This window comes from Macadamia integrifolia, chromosome 5 (genome assembly GCF_013358625.1).
Source record: "Macadamia integrifolia cultivar HAES 741 chromosome 5, SCU_Mint_v3, whole genome shotgun sequence".
In the NCBI taxonomy this organism is placed as follows: domain Eukaryota; kingdom Viridiplantae; phylum Streptophyta; class Magnoliopsida; order Proteales; family Proteaceae; genus Macadamia; species Macadamia integrifolia.
This window is the reverse complement of record NC_056561.1, coordinates 4,536,522-4,555,654: the sequence shown is the minus strand read 5'-3', so window position 1 is coordinate 4,555,654 and position 19,133 is coordinate 4,536,522. Positions and strand designations below refer to the sequence as shown.

Below are 19,133 nucleotides of genomic sequence, written 5' to 3'. Positions count from 1 at the left end.
ATATGGTTTAAAGTATCGGTATTATATTGATTTATCGGCTAATATGCTTGATACGTATTGAATATTTTTATAAATTTTATTAAGTAGGAGATCGATGCCTAAACATGTAGCCCTATACCAACATGAGAACTATTGGGAACGCATGGGGCCATTTTCATGAATGAGATTTTTTTTACGTATGGTGTAAGGTGATAATTTTGTGTCTCTGTATCCCAAAGAAAATGTCATGCCATCATGCAGTTTTTTTTCCCTTTTTTGTTTTTTTAACTAATCCCAAAAAAGAGGTTCAAGTCAATGAATCAAAGGTTATAGATTAATTCGATTGATATCTATCACTATCAATATTTGTGTCAATCGAGACCAATATGAGTATTAGTATCAATACCTTAAACCGTGATTGGAACTTTTTGTGTCGAAGATGAGATACACGATCAACTATGCTCCATGAACTCAGAGTTTAATGTTTTTACTCCTACCAAAAGATTAGGATGATAAATTTTTATCTACGAGATCGTCTTGATGACAAAGCTTTGATCTAGATACCATTGCCACGTAGTGTAGATGTAATTTAAGAAAATGGATGCTTCTTGTTATCACCAAAGTGATGAATGCGAAACAAACCTTATTTTAATTACTCTTCGTCTTATTCAAAAAAATATATTTTTATCATTATATCACTATCAAGAGTTGTCATTGTTTTGTGTTTTTAAGTTTGTCTAAAGAAATGATAAGAGGCTATGCGCCTTTGCATAAGAGGGTTTTTTTTTTTTTTTCATTTTTATATCTTAAAAAAAAAAAAAGTTGTTAAACATGAAAAGAAAATTGAGCCAACATAGGAAAGGTGGCTTGGTTTGAGCCAAATCTATACATATATCTTAGCTAAAGCCGCCATAATGTTTGTGATAGCTTATTATCATCTTTAGTCTTTCAGCTCCCAAAGGTGTTTTAAAAAATCTAATATTATTTTAACAACATATTGATTTCCTCACTGTATTTTCCATTTAGGTTCAGCTCCTCCAACCAGGAAAACCAATTCTAAACTAAAAAAAATTACACAAAAGATTGGAGAAAAAAATTCGTTGATTTGATGGAACCAGAGTTAACTAGATTACTTCAAAGCAAAGGAACCAATCTGTTCTTCAGCCCAGTAGGTTTTTCATACTTACCATCAAAATATATACATACATACAACTGAGACTACTAGATTGTTAACAGCTTCTTCCATTTGGCTGCAGCAGAACAAAAATGACGATAGATAGATACATAATGTAGAAGAAATATGGCAAGGGTCATGATGCTGGCAGATCAAACTAGTTTGTATTTGCATGCTTGGTCAGGCCAAAGATTCTTCATGCCAAGCAACATTCCTATCAACCCAAAGAATGTAAATTTCTGTGCAGGTTTGAGCACGAAATTGATTGAGGAAAGCAAGAATTAGATATCGCTGCTTCTTTCTTCATCAGATTTGGCAGGATAACTCCTATAAACAGGGTAATACGCATCCAGTTCAAGGCGTTCCAGGATTTGTTGTGTTGCCCACAAATAAGATGAGTGGCCTTCAATGAGTTCTGTAACATCAACCTAGGAAACAGGGAAGGAAAGTCGTCATGTGAAAATTATGAATAGGTGACCACATTAATTTAGTTAGGACAGTAAGCAGAAGGCATACATTCTCAATCCCAGGAACATCGACAGGTTGAATTCCAGCTAACCCCTTGGTAAGTAGACTGCACAAGGCAAAAGGTTCACTTTCAATACAGAAGAAGCATCATTTAGGACAATCATGCCAACTGATACATGACAATGGTTTACTGTATCAACACCTCAATCTCTAAAATTCGAAGGATCAGAAAACGAGAATATTATATTACAGAGCAAAGATGCAATTATCTTACATTAGTATACCTTCTTTTATTCATTAAGAATATAAAATCAGTGATTTTAGAGTTTATGTTCTAGTCAAGATGCACTCTAATAATATGGAACATATCAACAGCACATTCACAGGTTTGAAAGCTATAATCACATTGCACAATTTGCTAAGCAAAGTAAGATCCTGTCTGGGATTAAATCTATTGCAAAATGCATCTAATATTGTTGGTCATACATAACCTTGCACGAAATGCAATTCCAAGTATCCAATCATTTGTTGAATAAGCATTAATAAATCTGCCAGCCACCATCTGCAAACCAGCATTGGTCTTAAAGTCATTATAGGAGTAAGCATATGCAATGATGACAGGGTTGTCGTTGAGAAACCAGTGGAGGAGACAATGGAAAGTCTCCAAGTACCTTTCTAACAATTTCCCAATTTTCATCTTGAATTGGTATTGGTGCTCCAAGAAGAACAACCTTTTCTACAATTCCAACTGCCAAAACAGAAGAGTGCATTAGCATAATTCAACCAAGTTAACATAGGAAGCTACTAAACCATAACAAGATGGTACAAATCACCATTATCTTTATTCTTGGCCAAGTACTGAAGACATTTGAAAACTACTCGCGCCCCCAGTGAGAAACCTATGAGTGTCACCGGTCTGAAAGTTCCATAGAAAGCAAGGGAGATGATTTGGTTAATTTCTTCAAGTTAACAAGGCGTTCAATGCAACAAAACAAGATCTGTTCATTCCTACCGCTAGCGTGACTATTTTACCTGTTCCCTTGCAATCCCTTGACTAACACTTCAGCAAGCATCTTTCCTGCTTTGTCTGATCTGGAGAATAGCAAAGAAGAAATAAATAGGAAACCCATCAACAGAACAATTTCATCCAGAGGATTCAATCAGGATTTGTTGTCAGAGGAATATCGATTTAAAGGGAAGAATGAAAATAAGTTCCTCCCATCGAGTCCAGCATTCGTCTAGACATTCAGGGAGTGAAACCACCACATAGCAAGTTCCAGGGGCCAAGAGAAACCTGTCAACTGCAATCGCCCATTTGCTATCTATAAACTCAGTTGCTGCAAGTAAGGTTGCCGGCCAAGCCAATGCAACTAGAAGCGTGCTTAGTACAGTCATCATGGCACCTTGTTTCATCATCTGCAATGCAAGTTCTGTTGTTCAAGAAGAAATTATCAATATCATGTATTATAGTGATAATATCAATATTTAATAACTAGTGCCAAATATGAGATCCAAGCCACTTACTTTCAGTTAACCAATCCTGGATTGCAGTGCTTACGGCAATCAAATTCTTGGACTCCCATTGTAGTGCATACCTATAGATTTGTTACATTGTCAGAAACATTATATATGTAGGCACGCTGGTTTTAGTTTCTGATTTTCTGGGAGCTACAGCACGTAAGTCACAATCATGTGAGTAGAGACTGGATCATGTAAAAGTTAGACCAAATGATATGAGCCATATATAACTTCCATCAGGACCTGTAACTTAAATATGCCACATACTAGCAAGAGAAAAAGTTGTTACTTGCTACAAGAAACACATACTACTTTGTGTACATATATGATTAACAAATCTTTTATGTAAAGCCATCATAATAACTCAAAACTAGAAAAAACAGTTTTGTAAGAACAAAAGAGATTAGATCGAATGAAATTGCAGGAATCAGAATAATATAATGAGATTTCTCAACCATATGCTGACTCATAAAGTCATAATAGATTAAAACTGAAAAATAGCACTGGATGGTGTTGGTTGACTCTTAACCACAGCTATCTATGGCGCACATCTGGATTACAGTCATCAACATCTAATGACAACTTTGAAGTAGGTGGAGAGTTGAGGGTGTTTATGATGCGTGTTGAGACAAATGCATCATAGATCACATCTCAGGACATACCACATCTGATTTGAAATAATTCAACTTGCACTAGAAAATTCTACATTACTACTGTCTTTTTTCTTGGGATAAGAGGAACACTTCATAAGAATTAGAATTGATCTTCAGCATGCATATTGACAAAATTCATCACGTACACCAGAAATGGATCTCAACATCTATACTAACAGTCATCCATGTCAATTTTGCCTCTCTATTTACACCACTTCAAACTCAAGAATCCAAATAAAGCCCCTTTCTGATGCGGAACCCAAGTCACAAAACCCTACTTGGTTCGCTTTTGGGCCCACCCAAGTGTGCAATAGCAAAAGTAGGAAGAAAATGGCAATTCTGTAAATATAACAAATATTGCAAAGGGGGAGTGGCAAACTTAAAACAGAATCTCAAGGGGTTATTCGGTGACCAGGTGAAAAAAAAAGGACATGATGCAGATTAGTATTTACTATAAACGGACAAACTTGGAAGGGTTTCTAAAATATGGACAAGCTAGGATAAAGGAAGAAGGAGAGGGTATTTTTGGAAACCAAAGTTACAAAAGAAAGATATTAAAAAGCAAATAGAAGAATGGCTCTCTTCTGCCTCATGACTCTAACAGAACCGTGAACAGTAGCCATGGGAGCCCACTTTTGAAAGGAGAGAAATCTTCTTCGTCACTCCACCTTCGGACTAGATATTCTAGGATTATCGTCTTAACCCTTAAGCCTTCCAAAAGCAACTGAAACTCGACTTAAAGGTCAAATATGTGAGCAAATCGACTTGAAGAGAAATCTGGTGGTAGTTCATACCAGTTCTGGGTTCTGTTGATATCTCCCAGCAGAGATATCTTTTGGGTCTGGATTCCTGAGTTTCAGATCGCCCAGGGTAGCGATCAAAACTCCAAAATTTCAAGCCCTATCGATTTCTGTCAAGGAGTTCAAAGCAGTTTCGTTTTACCATAAGATAGGTCATCAGTTGCAGGAACAGGAACAAACAGAGTAATAGTACAATAGAAGAGAAAGAAATCAAGGCAGAAAAGAAGGGAGGAGGAAAAATAGGACAGAGTACCTGATACGTAAGAGATAATTCAGGAGAGATTATAGACCTGTGCACACAGCTCTGGGCAGCACTAATGCATGGGGCGATATCAAGCATGTACCCTCCTTACCTTGATGGTATTCTTTGCACCATCCTAGAAAATCCCCAGCATGTTGTTGCCAACGTCACCCCAGAAGAATGTCGTAGTGACTAAGCAAGGCATATGGTACTGTAATGGCCCAACTTGTAGATGTACTTGAGCTACGGTACTAGCCTTTTCTCGAGTTGTAGGTTCAAAGCCTCGCACATGACTCTTTTGAAGAGCAGCTTCTATGGAAGGTTGTGTGCTCAAACAAATTCAGCTGAGTTATGATTTGCTTCTGCCCTGGTAGCAACAACTATATGCACATCTATAGAACCAACACCGTGTAGAAGAATACCCTTTTGTCTGAAGAGAGGAGCTTCATCAACTAGTCTAATTGAGAATGATGTGATTCTAGCGGAGTAAGCTTCAATTTTTCATCAAGACCATCCTCCTCTAAAGGATACAACGGACTACAACAAACTCAACCTTATCCCAACTTAATGGGGTTGGCTACAAGGATCCATGCAAAACAAAGTAGGGAAAAATGGAAATAATAATAATAATAATAACAAAATAAATCAGAAATGATAAAGAGGGAAAACAAGCAGATGAAATTAAGAAGAAAGAGGCACAACCCAGCAAGATGGGAGAAATCAGCTAAACACGGTCTACTACTTAGGTCCTTACCCTCCAATAGGCTCTATCCAAGGTTATAATTGGGACAAGACCTAGATAATGCATATCATTCCTCATAACTTTTCCAATAGTCATTATAGGCCTGCCCCTGGATCTTTTAGCCCCTTCAATTGTTATCATATCACTCCTCTTTACTGGGGCGTCCCCATGCCTCCGTTGAACATGACCATACCACCTCAGATTACTTTCTCGGAGCTTGTTATTAATCGGGGGCCACTCCCAAATCAGCTCTAATATGTTCATTCCTTACTCCATCCTTTCTAGTTTTGCCGCATATCCATTGTAACACCCTCATCTCTGCTACACATAACTCAGTTGGCCATACAATAGTCTTATAGAACTTTTCTTTAAGATTTAAAGGAATATGTCGGTCACATAGCACTCTGGTCGCACCTCTCCACTTCATCTATTCTACTTTAATTCTCTGTGAAACATCATCCTTTATGTCACTTTATTTATAATTGACCCCAAATATTTAAATAGTCACTTTGTGGTATCTCTCTCTCCTCAACTTTCACCATGTTATTATCCCTTATAGTGTGGCTAAAGTTACACTTCCTATACTCCGTCTTTGATCAACAAATATTAAAGCCTCTTGATTCTAGGGTTGATCTCCATAGCTCTAACTTAGTGTTATTCCCTGCTTTTGCCTCATCCATCAAAGTGATATCATCAGCAAAGAGCATATATCAAGGAACCGCATCTTGAATGTTCTTGGTTAACTCATCCATGATAAGTGCAACCAAATAAGGACTTAGGGCTAATCCCTGATGCAACCCAATCGTGATGGGGAATTCCTTGCCTTGACCTCCCACAAATCTCACACTAGTCACCATTCCTTACCCTGTCCTCTAAAGGATAAGGCTATAAATTCTCTGTATTGTCATCGTCATCCTTCTCTGACGGTTGCATCTTTATTACATTCACGAGACAAGACTTATTGGGATATTTGTTTTCGAAGTGACCCTTCTTGCCACAATTACGGCATACGATGTTCTTCAACCAAATCATTGCCTCTTATAAACTCTAGCTTCCTTTCTTCCACTCTACGGATTCAAGTTTCTTTTCTTCAATCTATGGCAAAGGTCTATAAGTTGAAGGAATTTTGAGCATATTCTTTAAATAATTGTACTTCTCTTAAGTTGTCTTAGCTTAAGTAGCTGCCATATCAAAGGACTTGAAAATATTGTTAGCCAACTCTAGTTGAATCTTAGTACTCCGCCCACTGATATACCTCGGAAACCATTGTTGGTCTTTCTCCTGGAGTCGACACCTCAAAGATAATTTGTGGAACTTTAACGTGTAGGTATCCACATCGTTGTTGCCTTGCTAATTTGTGAAATATTACCTTCTCGTAATTAGAAGGAACAAACTTCTCGTTCAGAATCTGCTTCATGGCCTCCCAATTAATAACAAGTCCAAGTAATTTGACAAGTCTTGAATATAATACAACATCCACCACGAACATGCATAACTAGTAAATTTAGTGAGGATGAGCTCACACTTTGTTTCATCTAGGAAGGACTTGTAAGCGAAGATCCTCTCGACTTTAGTAAGCTAGTCAAGAAAATCTCCAGGTCCCTTCTCGCCGTTAAACTCTAGAACCTCAACTTTGACGCCATTAGTCCCTGTTTGAAGATTTTCGTGTAACATCCTAGGGTAGCTGGATCAAGTTATCGTTTCTGAAGTTTATCTACGATTTGTAAAGCATCAAATTGAGGAACTGGTGTAGACAGTCCAATTCTTTTTTGTCCAGCCCTTCTCATAAAAGCACGAAACTCTGTAAAGAGGTTATGAGTTTCTTCTATGAACTTATCAATCTTGGCCTCAGTCTTCTGCTGATTCTCAGCCAATTACCAATATAACCAGTGCAACTCGAGATTTGCGATGTGAGATTGTCCTTTCATGGTTAGTAACCGCCAAAAAGTTCGTCTCTGGACCAATTGATGCAGAACCCAGGTCAAAACCCTATTTGGTGAACCTACGTGCCCAACCATATGTGAGAAACCTTAGGCCTTCCAAAAGCAATCGACAATTGATTCAAAGGTCAAACCGTATGTGATAAAAATCGATTCGATTTCAAGAGAAATCTGGCGGCCGAAGTTCAGGCCACTTCTGACTTCTGTTGATATCTCACCAGAGATATCTTTTGGGTCTGGACACCTGAGTTTCAGATCACCTTAGGGTAGATTCAAACCCCAAAATTTCAAGCCCAATCGATTTCTATCAAGGAGTTCAAAGCAGTTTTGTTTTACCATAAGATAGGTAGCCAGTTGAAGGAATAGGAACAAACAGAGAAATAATACAATCGAAGAGGAAGAAATCAAGGAAAAGAAAAATGGAGGAGGAAGTATAGGAGAGAGTACCTGAAAAGAGAGAAGTCAGAGGAGAAAGATTAGACCTGTGCATACTGCTCCGGGCAGCACCCTGTAAGTCGTTCAATTTTCATTCAAAAATCCAACTGGTAATTGGTGCTTACAAGCTGTTATATAGAAGGGAAAAAATCCTAATCCAATCCTGGAAACTGAAATAGAATTTGACTCTAACTTGGACTCAAAACGAAAACAAACTCTATCTCCTACTCGCGATTATTTACTCTAACAATATAAAGATAAAAGAAAAACAAATTACATTATTATCTCTAAGCAACCTTAATTAACCCAACGTCTATCTGCATCCCTTTCCCATAACGTTGCAGATAGGAAGTCTCATTTCACTGGCAACATGAATATATTAACAAAAAACACCCTCTAAGTGTGCTCTACTTGGAACAAACCAGTGATGATGAAGCAATATGCTCTGAGAGTTCTGATCTGACTTAAGTTAGAAGATGAAAAGTTCCACAGTGACTCTAAATTGGAAGCAAATAAAATGGGGACAGAGAATAAATGCCACGGCAAAGAAGAGCAGGAAAATTACATTGAGGGAAACACGTGATTCCAGGGAATAGGGAAGACAGAAACAAAACAGAGACGGTACAAAAGCAGTGCATCAAACAATATTATTTCTACCTCTCCAAATTGTCATTTTGTACTTCCCAAGGCTTTACAAAATCCTCCTCCTCAAAAACAAATCCAGAGATCATGATCCCAACAGCCAGCCGCTGAAAATGAGAAGTTTTATTTGTATCGAAAAGAGAAGTCAGAGTTCAAAAATCAAGTTTGACAATCATGTTAAAACAGGAAGTGAAAGCACCAAATACCAACCCCTTGCCGGTGATTTTCTCCAACAGCTTTGAATTCAAATTCATCAACGTTACCAGTCCTCCGAGCCATTTTACTCCCAGTAAGTCCAGCTCCAGCAGCTAAACCACAAAAAATCAGCATTGGTGAAGAGATGGAAATGCATATTCCCTAGTACCTAAAAAGTCAGTTTCATCGGTTATAAATGCCTTTTTAGCTAGTCAGATAAACAGATCTGACCATTATACCTTTACCAAAGGTTCAATCACATGAAGATCATTGATGCCACATGATGCCATCAGCCTTATTTCTTTTCATCTAACCATTCAATCACAATCAATTCAACAATAATATGTAATTGTTTTGTCCATGAATATTGAGGTCACTGACTCTTCAGTCTTAACCAACTTGTTTCTCTCAAAGACTAAAACTATGGAAGAGTCTTCAATGTGTGCACAAGGTCTTAAATACAGTCCTTCCAGACATTTCGGCCATTTTCTCCAGGAAGAGAAAAGATGTACAGATGATGGTTGTAAATCGGATATATGGAATCATCTGAAAATGTTAAGTTTGGCTGCAGTCAATCCAAGTGATGTCACATTTATATTCTGAATATTGATGACCCCATGACCTAACATTGATAATAGCTGCATTTGCTAGTATCCCCATTTATTACAACTAGCTCCTAGTTATCCTAGTTTCTGTGCCAAAAAAAAGTTAAAGAAAATCCAAAGCTACTACTGCCTTTGGAAGGCTAGAAAGATGTAATATTTTCCAATCTTGCACAACAGCAAGAGGTCCGCACAAAAAGTTCTATTTAGGTAATGATGTTAATATCAATGTTCTTAAAAAGTCTGAGGCTGCTTCACTCCATCCCTCCAATGCACACTTTGGCAGGGAAAACTAAAATATAATCTTTCAAAAATAAATTAAATAACTGAGTACCAATAGTTGGTTGTGGACATCTGTTAGACCACTTGACCCGATTTACCATCCCACTGCCAATTTTCTCAACAAGACAAGTTAAAATGACTTTGAAAGAACAATAAATGATCAACAACAAAGTTGATTCCTTTATCTTTCTACTGGATGATTAAGGATCCATTGCATGAAAGGTACAATACCATGTTTCAGGCACAAAAATTCAGAACCAAACTCAAGAAAATTTTCTAACAATTTGTGGGATTAAATGGAAAGAAAGGAATAGAAGAGTGTCTGTGCGAAAAAAAAAGAGGAGCAACTCAGGGCTATGCATCAACATAGGTCAATACTGGCTGATTGGCAGCCGCAGCTAAAGAGTTTGAAGATGTCAACATTAAGGAGCTCAGTGACAGCGGGTGGTTTATGCTGGAAAATTAAATTTTGCCCCATGCAGATACATTTATTATGGATCTCTTGTATCTTTTGCATAGTCGAGTAAAACTTTGAAGTTCCTTCCAACATCTCTAGAATAAAAAAATAAAAGAAAAAAATTTTTTAAAAAATAAAATAAAATTGAAAAACTGGAATTTGACTGATTTAATTTACAATGCAGAAGACTCAGGAAGAAATCAACTTAAATATAAACCATCAATTACCTCCAAATGATGCAGCAACAGCAACAGATCCAGCAACAGATCCTGCAGCAGTTGCAGCTGCAGCAAACCCACTCGCTCCAATCACAGGGATAAGAGTACCCAATGTAGGAGCTAAAGCACCAAAACCAGCAGCAATTGCTGGAGCAGCTAGACCTGTTGAGGAATGAAAATGTCAAGTTAATGACCAAAAACAATGAACACTCGCAACCCGGTTCCAAGATGAAAAAAGTGGGCCAAATTTGGAAAGGAAAAATGTAAACACCTTACCACCAGTGATGGCCAACAAAGTTCCTCCAGTTAACGCAGCTGCACCAATGATACCTCCACGTTTCCATTTGGCCCAACTGCTTTTTGGAGATTTGGCTTGTTCCTCCTGTGCTTCTCCCTCTTTTGCTAAAGCCATTGCAGAGCAAGCAACCATAATCTCCATGGCTTCCTACAGAACAGGAGTTCCCTACTAGTCATGTATTTTATGGCATTAATTCAAAATAAAGACCAAATACTAGAGTTCATACATAAAAAGCTCCACTCCCACTGTGCATAACATCTTATACAATGGGGCATCATTTTAACGAACCTAAGAATTGTTGACATGGACACCTTCTTTGACCTTGAGTTAATCCGGGGAATGGTTAACCAGATTACAAAATAGAGTCAAGACTGAATTAACATGAGTATCCACTGACAGAATCAACAATTGGGCATTGCCAGATCTGGTTGATGAGATAGATATATGCCTTTGTGGAAGCCTAAAGCCTACGGAATCCAAACCCAGCCGTCAAACCTCCATTTTGAGGCCATATGTGGTCAAGGTGTTAAGTATCCTATCTTACCATATCCACTGATACTAACTGATACATATATTATCTTTAAGGTATTAATATGATACCTAAAATAAATGGTATATACTGTATCAGGTCAATATATGGTCGATATCTATCAATACGCTCAATACATTTCTTATAAACTACATATCACGATCCGTGCCTGCAAAACACTTATCAAGAGCTCTTGTAAGGCATTCTAATCATTTTTTTTTTTCTGAAAAAATCAATTTGATTACCTGCTTCTATTGGCAAAAGCGACTCCAGTGTTGGCTTTCATTTGGGATTAAACAGTTTACAATCAAGAACTGAAACCAGATTTGGGCAAGAGAGTAATCTATCAAAACTTTAAAATTTTTGCTCAAAAATTGATTTGTTTTTTTTTTAGTGTTGTGCTTGCACTGGATCATTATATTAGTGAAAAATACCTGAATGATTGCATCAAACTAGGTTGGTTTTTTTTTTTTTTTTTTTTTTTTTTTTTTTTTTTTGCAATGATGTTTCATCCAAACCATAAATCTTCCCCCACACTGAAAATGACATCTTTTTTGGTGCTAGCACGTGTAAGAAACCTTATCCTTTGTACATAATCATTTAAATGCACTTGTCTCGTCATACTTTGTTCTCCTTTTTATACATGATAGATTTTAGAAAGAATCTCATTTATATTATCTACATCACAAACTTCCTCAAGTGTTTTATACTTCAAAACTGCAATTTTCAAGTACCCTAAGCATTTTCATACATTTCTTGATCATTATCATGCATATTTTTAGCACATCTTGCGTCTCTTCAATACAATATGATATGTCTCTTACAATCATCCTTTCTGATACAACACCCAATACCAATACTGTAAGACTTGTATGTGGTCTTATTACTAGGCTGGTGTAAGGGAAAATCACATTTAGATAGGTCTTCTTCTATTTTAAGTGTTTAGAGTATTTTAATAAAAATTGTATCTACTCTGAAAGGAGAGAAAGAAGACAAAAGATGGCAAGCATCAAACCAGCGAGAAAGGATTATAAGGTCTATGTATTAAAAAAGGATTTGCTCTGTTCTTGGAGATGGTGCATGGTCTATGCATTAAAAAAGGATATATTGTGTTTGGAGATGGCTCATCACAAACTTTTTGTTTGTTGTTTTCCCCTTTTTGACGATATGACATTTATATAGTCTAAAGGGGAAATTGTGGTAAATCCTAAATTAATTAATGCCTAGCATTTAAGAGGAAATGTATAGGGAAAAAATTGATGGAGAGAAAAGTGTTCTCTTGAGGTGCATGCGCTCCATAGCAAGATAAATCTTCAAAAAGAAAGGTATCTACATAACAGACATGTAAGTAGTAAGTAATACACCTTTTTACCTAAAGTTGGAATCCATTATCATCTACTGAATAATTGGCCTCTAATACACGCACACCTATATATGGATTTGACATGTCTATTACCAATCCTAATTATATTGATTTTTGAGTGGGTTTTGTATTTGAATTATTCATGATGAAAGTAGGCAAGGCGCTAGGCCCAGATGAGGTCCCAATCGAAGTGTGGAAGAACCTAGGAATATGTGGTGTATCTTAGTTAACCAATCTGTTTAACAAGATTATGAGCACAATGAAAATGCTAGATGATTGGAGGAAAAGCATAGTAGTTCTGATCTACAAAAATAAAGGGGATATTCAGAGCTGCAATAACTATAAAAGCATAAAATTAATGAGTCATACTATCAAATTATGGGAGAAGGTTATTGAAGACTGTTTAAGAAGAGAAACTCATATCTTGGAGAACCAAATTGGTTTCATGCCAGGTATATCCACAACAGAAGTTATCTACCTACTAAGGATGCTCATAGAAAGATAAAGAGCCTACAAAAAGGATCTCCATATGGTCTTTACTGACCTAGAAAAATCCTATAACAGAGTCCCTAGAGATTTAATCCAGCATGTTCTTGTGAAAAGATATAATTAAAGATATGTATGAGGACGTGGTGACTAGTGTGAGATCTGTGGGAGGGAAAGGCAATGAATTCCCAATTACGATTGAGTTACATCAGGGATCAGCCTTAAGCCCATATTTGTTTGACTTATGATGCAGCATTGAAGACATACTAAAGGAAGAATGATTTTGATAAACAAATTGATGGTTGATGTTATTGTCTTCTCCATGGAGAGTTGTCTAGTGTTTGATCAAGGCTGATGGAATTGGTGTTTGATCCAGTTGACTCTCTGCGGTGTGAAGCCCTAGAGGATCTTCTTCAAGTTTATTTACAAGGCTTTGATACCACTTAATGTAGAACTAGGATTGACAAACAACCTAATCCCAACTGCAGGATTTTTATAATCAGGGAACAACCATAAACCAGACCATTCACATAGTAGAAATCAGATTAGAGAAAATTAGGAGAACACAAGTCTAACGATCCCAACAGCAAGTATCCTCCACATTGTTGAGTTTGCTTACAACAGTTCAGTGAACAAGACAACGGGTCGTACTCCTTTTGAGATATTGCTTGGAGTTCAGCCTAAGCTACCTATTGATCTTGTGTCACTCCCACCCCAAGCTCGAGTTAGCCTTGAGGTTGATGAGTTTTTGCGCCATATTACTGAGGTGCATGCCAACGTCCGACGACGTATTGCCTTGAACAATGATGTGTATAAGGCTTCTACTGATCATCATCGGCATTATGTGTAGTTCAAACCAAGGGACATAGTGATGATACGTGTCAATCCTAAATGGTTCCAAACAGGTGTCAACACTAAACTCCACCTGCGGAAGATGGGTCCCTTCAAGGTGCTGAAACGTATAGGGCCTAATGCTTATGTGCTTGAGTTGCCTGATGATATGACCATAAGCAATGTGTTTAATGTGGTTGACCTTCATCTGTATGTTGGGCATCATTCGGATGATGAAGACACGGAGCAAATGTTGAGGCTGCCCCAACTTAAGCCACCTATCACTGATGTTATTGAAGATGTCTTTGATGATAATTACAAGACTACTCATTGTGGTACCGGCTATCACACATTACTTGTTGTTGGGATCATTAGACTTGTGTTCTCCTAATTTTCTCTGATCTGATTTCTACTGTGTGAATGGTCTGGTTTATGGTTGTTCCCTAATTATAAAAATCCTGCAATTGGGATTAGGTTGCTTGTCAATCCTAGTTCTACATTAGCTTATCATAGATGATTTAACCAAGAGCATTCAGGACGAGGTCCCGTGATGTATGCCCTTCATCGATGATATCGTTTTGGTGGATGAGACAAAAGCAGGGAATAACGCTAAATTAGAGGAGATTAATCTTGGAAACAAGAGGTTTTAAGATTAGTAGATCGACGAGAGAGTATCTAATGTGTAACTTTAGTTACAATGTGATTGATAATAATATGGTGAAAATTGAGCAAAGAGAGATACCGCAAAGTGACTATTTTTATTATATATCTAGGGTCAACCATAAATAAAGAAGATTGACAAAGCGGAAAAATATTACACAGAGAATTAAAGTGGGATGGATGAAGTGGAGAAGTGTGATTGGAGTGAGGTGCAACCGACATATCCCTTTAAAGCTCAAAGGAAAGTTTTATAAGACTGTTGTACAACCAGAGATGAGGATGTTAAGATGGATGTGTGGTAAAACGAGGAAGGATAAAGTAAGGACTGAACGTATTATAGTTGATTTGGGAGTTACCCCAATTAATGACAAACTTCGAGAAAGTCGTTTGAGGTGGTATGGCCATATTCAACGGAGCCTAGGGATGCCCCATTGCCCCAATAAGGATAAGTGATTTTGATTTCGATTGAAGTAACTAAAAGAGCTAGGGGCAGGCCTAAAATGACCATCGGGGAAGTAGTGAGGAATGACGTGCATAGCCTGGGCCTTGTCCCAAGTATGACCTCGGATAGAGCTGATTGGAGGGCAATGATCCATTTGGTTAACCCCATTTAGCTGAGATTTTCCTGACTGCTGATGCTGGGCTTCTTTCCTTCTACTTTCATTTCTCCTATTTTGTGTATGCATGGATCCATGTCACCGATTCCGTTAAGTTGGGATAAGGCTGAGTTTGTTGTTGTTGTTGTTGTTGTTGTTGTATAATTCTAGGATGTCAGTCTTGTACATTGCATGGATTGTATCTGTTAGAAAGCATATACATTTGTTTTGCTGCTAGTAATCCTAAAGGAATAAAGACACAAGGTGGAGTCAAAAGGCAGCACTTTATGCAAAAGAATGCTGACAGTTAGAACCACCTTAAGTCCACTACTGCCAGGACCCTGCAAAGCGGGACTTGCACCATGTTTCAGCCCTTTAATGCTAAAGGATGAAGGGAGTATTTTAATAACCCTTTTTTTCCTTCAGTCTTTCAATACATTTGATGACAAGGAAGACTTCCGCTCCAAAACTTATCGTGCTTGGAATACAAAAATCAGTTTTTCCTCATATGAAAAGAAAATCTGAACCATCCACTACCACTGAAGAAGAAAAATGAAAACAAAAATTGCCCATTAAAAAGCTCCAGAAGACTACTACAGCTGTATATAAATGCAGCATACAGAGAGTAAACAGTACGAGAAGACAAACCATTTTTATCCAATTGACATCAAGCCATGTTCCCAGCAACCGTAGGGCTACCCGATGTCGAGCATCATAGCCTTTTTTGACTCGCGAGCGCTTCTTGTCATCTTCAGGTGTATCCGCTACACAAGCAGAAAGAAGCTCATAAAGAACTGCCACTTTCCGCTGATAACTGAGCAATAGTCCCTCTTCCTTGGGTTTCTCATTACATATCCTCCCAGACCCATCTGTTGTCTCCAATTTGCTGGTATATGTGTTAGACAAGTTTCCAGCAGGCATATTTGCTGGTTCAGAACTTAGTTGCTTCTCACCAGTAGAAATTTTCTCACGGCATTCATTTTCGTACTCACGTTGTTTCTCCCTACTAGCCTCCGAAGAAACAGGACTGCTTTCAATGCTCATCATCATAGCATCAACAGCTTTTGTTAAGGCAACTTCTTGATCCATCCTTTCCGAAGATTCTCCATCACTTTCTTCAGAGAGTAACCTCAAGAACTGTCACAAAATGAAAATAATAATTGGTTACAAAATGGCAACTTCTCTGGAAGAAAAGCATTAAAATAGACACACCAAGCTTACAGATATATTTAACAACTTTGGGAAAAGGATTCAAAATCACTAGTAATTTAAAGTTTCCAGCACCTTTCTCCTAACAACCCAACCTTCCCACCTCCATATTTGCATTTTTTGAAAAACCCATATGACTTTCAGTTTCAGCAGTTGGAAGACCAAGCTAAAATCATCCAAGCTTCATAAAACAGAGTAATTCTAATCATAACTCCAACATTGATGTCTGGAAACACCAAATGTACAATACATACAAAAATGGTAAAGAACCCCATCGGAAATATGGTGTTCCAGGGTCAACTGTTTCCTTAATCACTTGGTGCAGAACAAAAAGTAGTGTCAGAAAACAGGGCCTTTTCTTTGGGCTTAGAGAAGGGAAAACAGCAAAAAGGATAAGATATGAAAAGATAAAAACTTTTAGTTATCAAAGATAGAAGATAGAACACTATGAATAATTATTCATGGTAAGTTTTACAAAATATCTTTAAAATAGAAAGATCACATGTATCTGCCAATGTTAATACATGTTTTTTTTGGTACTGAGTAGTGATTACTGAAATGTTTGTAAGGAAGCCTGATCTCTTATAGACATCTAACACATCTTCCATGACATGTGTTACACATGTACACAAAGTCGTAAAATCTATATCACTACATGATGGGCCACTACTCAGACGGATCATAACCCAGAAAATACTTTCAACCTGTATCAAAGCCATTAGATCAAGAATACAAAAGGTAGACAGACTAAGCAAACATTTGCATCAAATACACAGGGTTTTCCCAAGAGTTGTAGTTATCGGGTTATGATCAGCCAAAGAGAGGACTAAAAATTAACTATCCATATTAATGAACTAGTTGTCAAGTGTGGAAGGAGAAGACACCAAAGCAACCAACGTGTTCTGAAAACATCCAATTGATTGAACAATTCTGAATAACTAGAGTAAAATTGAAGAACCAATACAAAATCTCTCCTTTTTTTATTTAGTATTTGAGAATCCAAACTCCTAAAAATATATCAAAGTCGACATATGCTTGATGAAGCCTGACCCAGGCATCATTGCAATCACACATTATGCCACATCTGTTTAATATTTGACATTGAAATTGGACCCAACTCCCATGAAATACCTTCTAGTACGATCCATTTCCCAGGGTTGAAGGTTCTCAATTCCAGCCTATGAGAAAACTGTGTTCTGGACTTATGAGTTCAAGTGTCATTTAGCAAATATCATAAAGAAGCTTATTATTTATTTAATTATTCATTTACTTATATAATCCAAATACATGAATGGGAATCAAGACCAACACGTACAGCTCCAACATGATGACTGACGTGAGAGGATGCAGCAGTTTCCTCGAGCCCAGACCAGGCCACAGAATCTATCTCCAGGAATCTGTCCATAATATAACATAAACAAAGACAATCAGCCGAAATGCACTCAAATATTGAAAGCCCAGTCCTCAATTGCACCCCAATCTAAAGCTAAAGCAAATCCCGGCTTCCTATATTATAATCTTCCATCCCAACCCAAGATTAAAATGCCTCGGAATCCAACAAATGCAAATCCACAGTCTAATTAACCAATTGAGTATAAATATTTAAATTTCTTCTCCCACAATTCATGAATGTGCATTCCCCAAATTAATAACCAGACAAACCTCATGGTTCCAAAAGAAAAAAAAACCACAGCCAAATATATGAAATCACAAGGCGAGGAAAAAAAGCAAACAAAGAAAGTCTAGAAAGAAAAATGAAATCGAGAAAATTGAGACCTAAATACAGGCCGAAGAAGACCGGAGCTATTGTGGACCCAGAGGTCAGGATCCTCCGATACCGAATCGCTACTACTACTGCAGCTGCTCCCTCTTCCATCAGTTGGCTCCTCTTCCTGAGGAGTGATAGAGCCCAAAGGGTGGGTTTGGTGAATCTGAGCCTGATAAAGGGCGAGACCAAGTAGGGCTCCCGCTGCGTATCTCTGCGTAGGCGTTAACATCGATATCCCCATTACTGAAATTTACAAGCTGCTACTCCATGAAATTTGCTTCGATTCCTCCGATGCGCTATTTCGAACGAAATTAATTTCTTCCGACAAACAACTAAATTCTCAACCGCCCTACCTCGAAGAGTACCGACGTTTCTGTATTCCAAATTTCCAATTCGTTTCATTTGGTTTTGGAGTTTGATCGTTTCTTAGAATATGTAGATTTGATCTTTGACATATTTCAAAGTTGAATTTCAACCAAGTGACCGTTTCAATAAACCGGTAATTGGGCCTAAAGTGGACTCCTAGGTGTCACTATGCCTAATGAAGTATAATGCGCACTAGATAATACATGAGTTTCTATTAAAAAGCAAGAGTCGTGACTCATGAGTCGGTTCTTGTATATATGGTTTTAGCCTTTTATGTGTTATCAGAATAAGGGTAAAATCATAAAAAATATATATATATATATATTTTTTTTCCCGAAAGGCAAAGGTAAAATTGATTGATCAAACTAATACAGGCGGTTTCGGGATTAATATCGTCTCAATATTGGTCGAGACTGATATTGATATCGATAACTAAATTCAAACTTGTAATAGAGTTTATCCCGCATATATTTCAATGATCAAATTTTAGTCCAAAATAAATAAGAAAAATTATTCAAATAATGATTCAAAGTTTAAGTAAGATTATCAAAACGTTATTAAATGGAGATAAATTTAAAATATAAAATATCATCTTTTATAACGGTAACTACTTTCCCTAGTAATTTTAAGTTGAAACTCTTCCAATGAGATGCTTATCTAGCCCTCTATCACCGGATTAAT

At 37.3% G+C, this 19,133-nt stretch overlaps 1 protein-coding gene across 1 annotated transcript; it reads right to left on the bottom strand.

The window, feature by feature from the left end:
• Positions 1 to 1,062: 1,062 nt before the first annotated feature.
• On the bottom strand, positions 1,063 to 18,601 carry LOC122079698 (transmembrane and coiled-coil domain-containing protein 4-like). The gene is made up of 15 exons (XM_042646378.1): positions 18,095 to 18,601; positions 17,634 to 17,715; positions 15,758 to 16,246; positions 10,623 to 10,791; positions 10,356 to 10,508; positions 8,803 to 8,900; positions 8,608 to 8,699; positions 3,146 to 3,216; positions 2,916 to 3,051; positions 2,654 to 2,713; positions 2,455 to 2,537; positions 2,293 to 2,369; positions 2,113 to 2,183; positions 1,670 to 1,727; positions 1,063 to 1,581 (listed from the first exon to the last, which is right to left on the bottom strand). Exons 1-15 carry the CDS (start codon positions 18,325 to 18,327, stop codon positions 1,435 to 1,437), a joined length of 2,019 nt encoding a protein of 672 aa, XP_042502312.1. The 5' UTR covers positions 18,328 to 18,601; the 3' UTR covers positions 1,063 to 1,434.
• Positions 18,602 to 19,133: the final 532 nt, after the last annotated feature.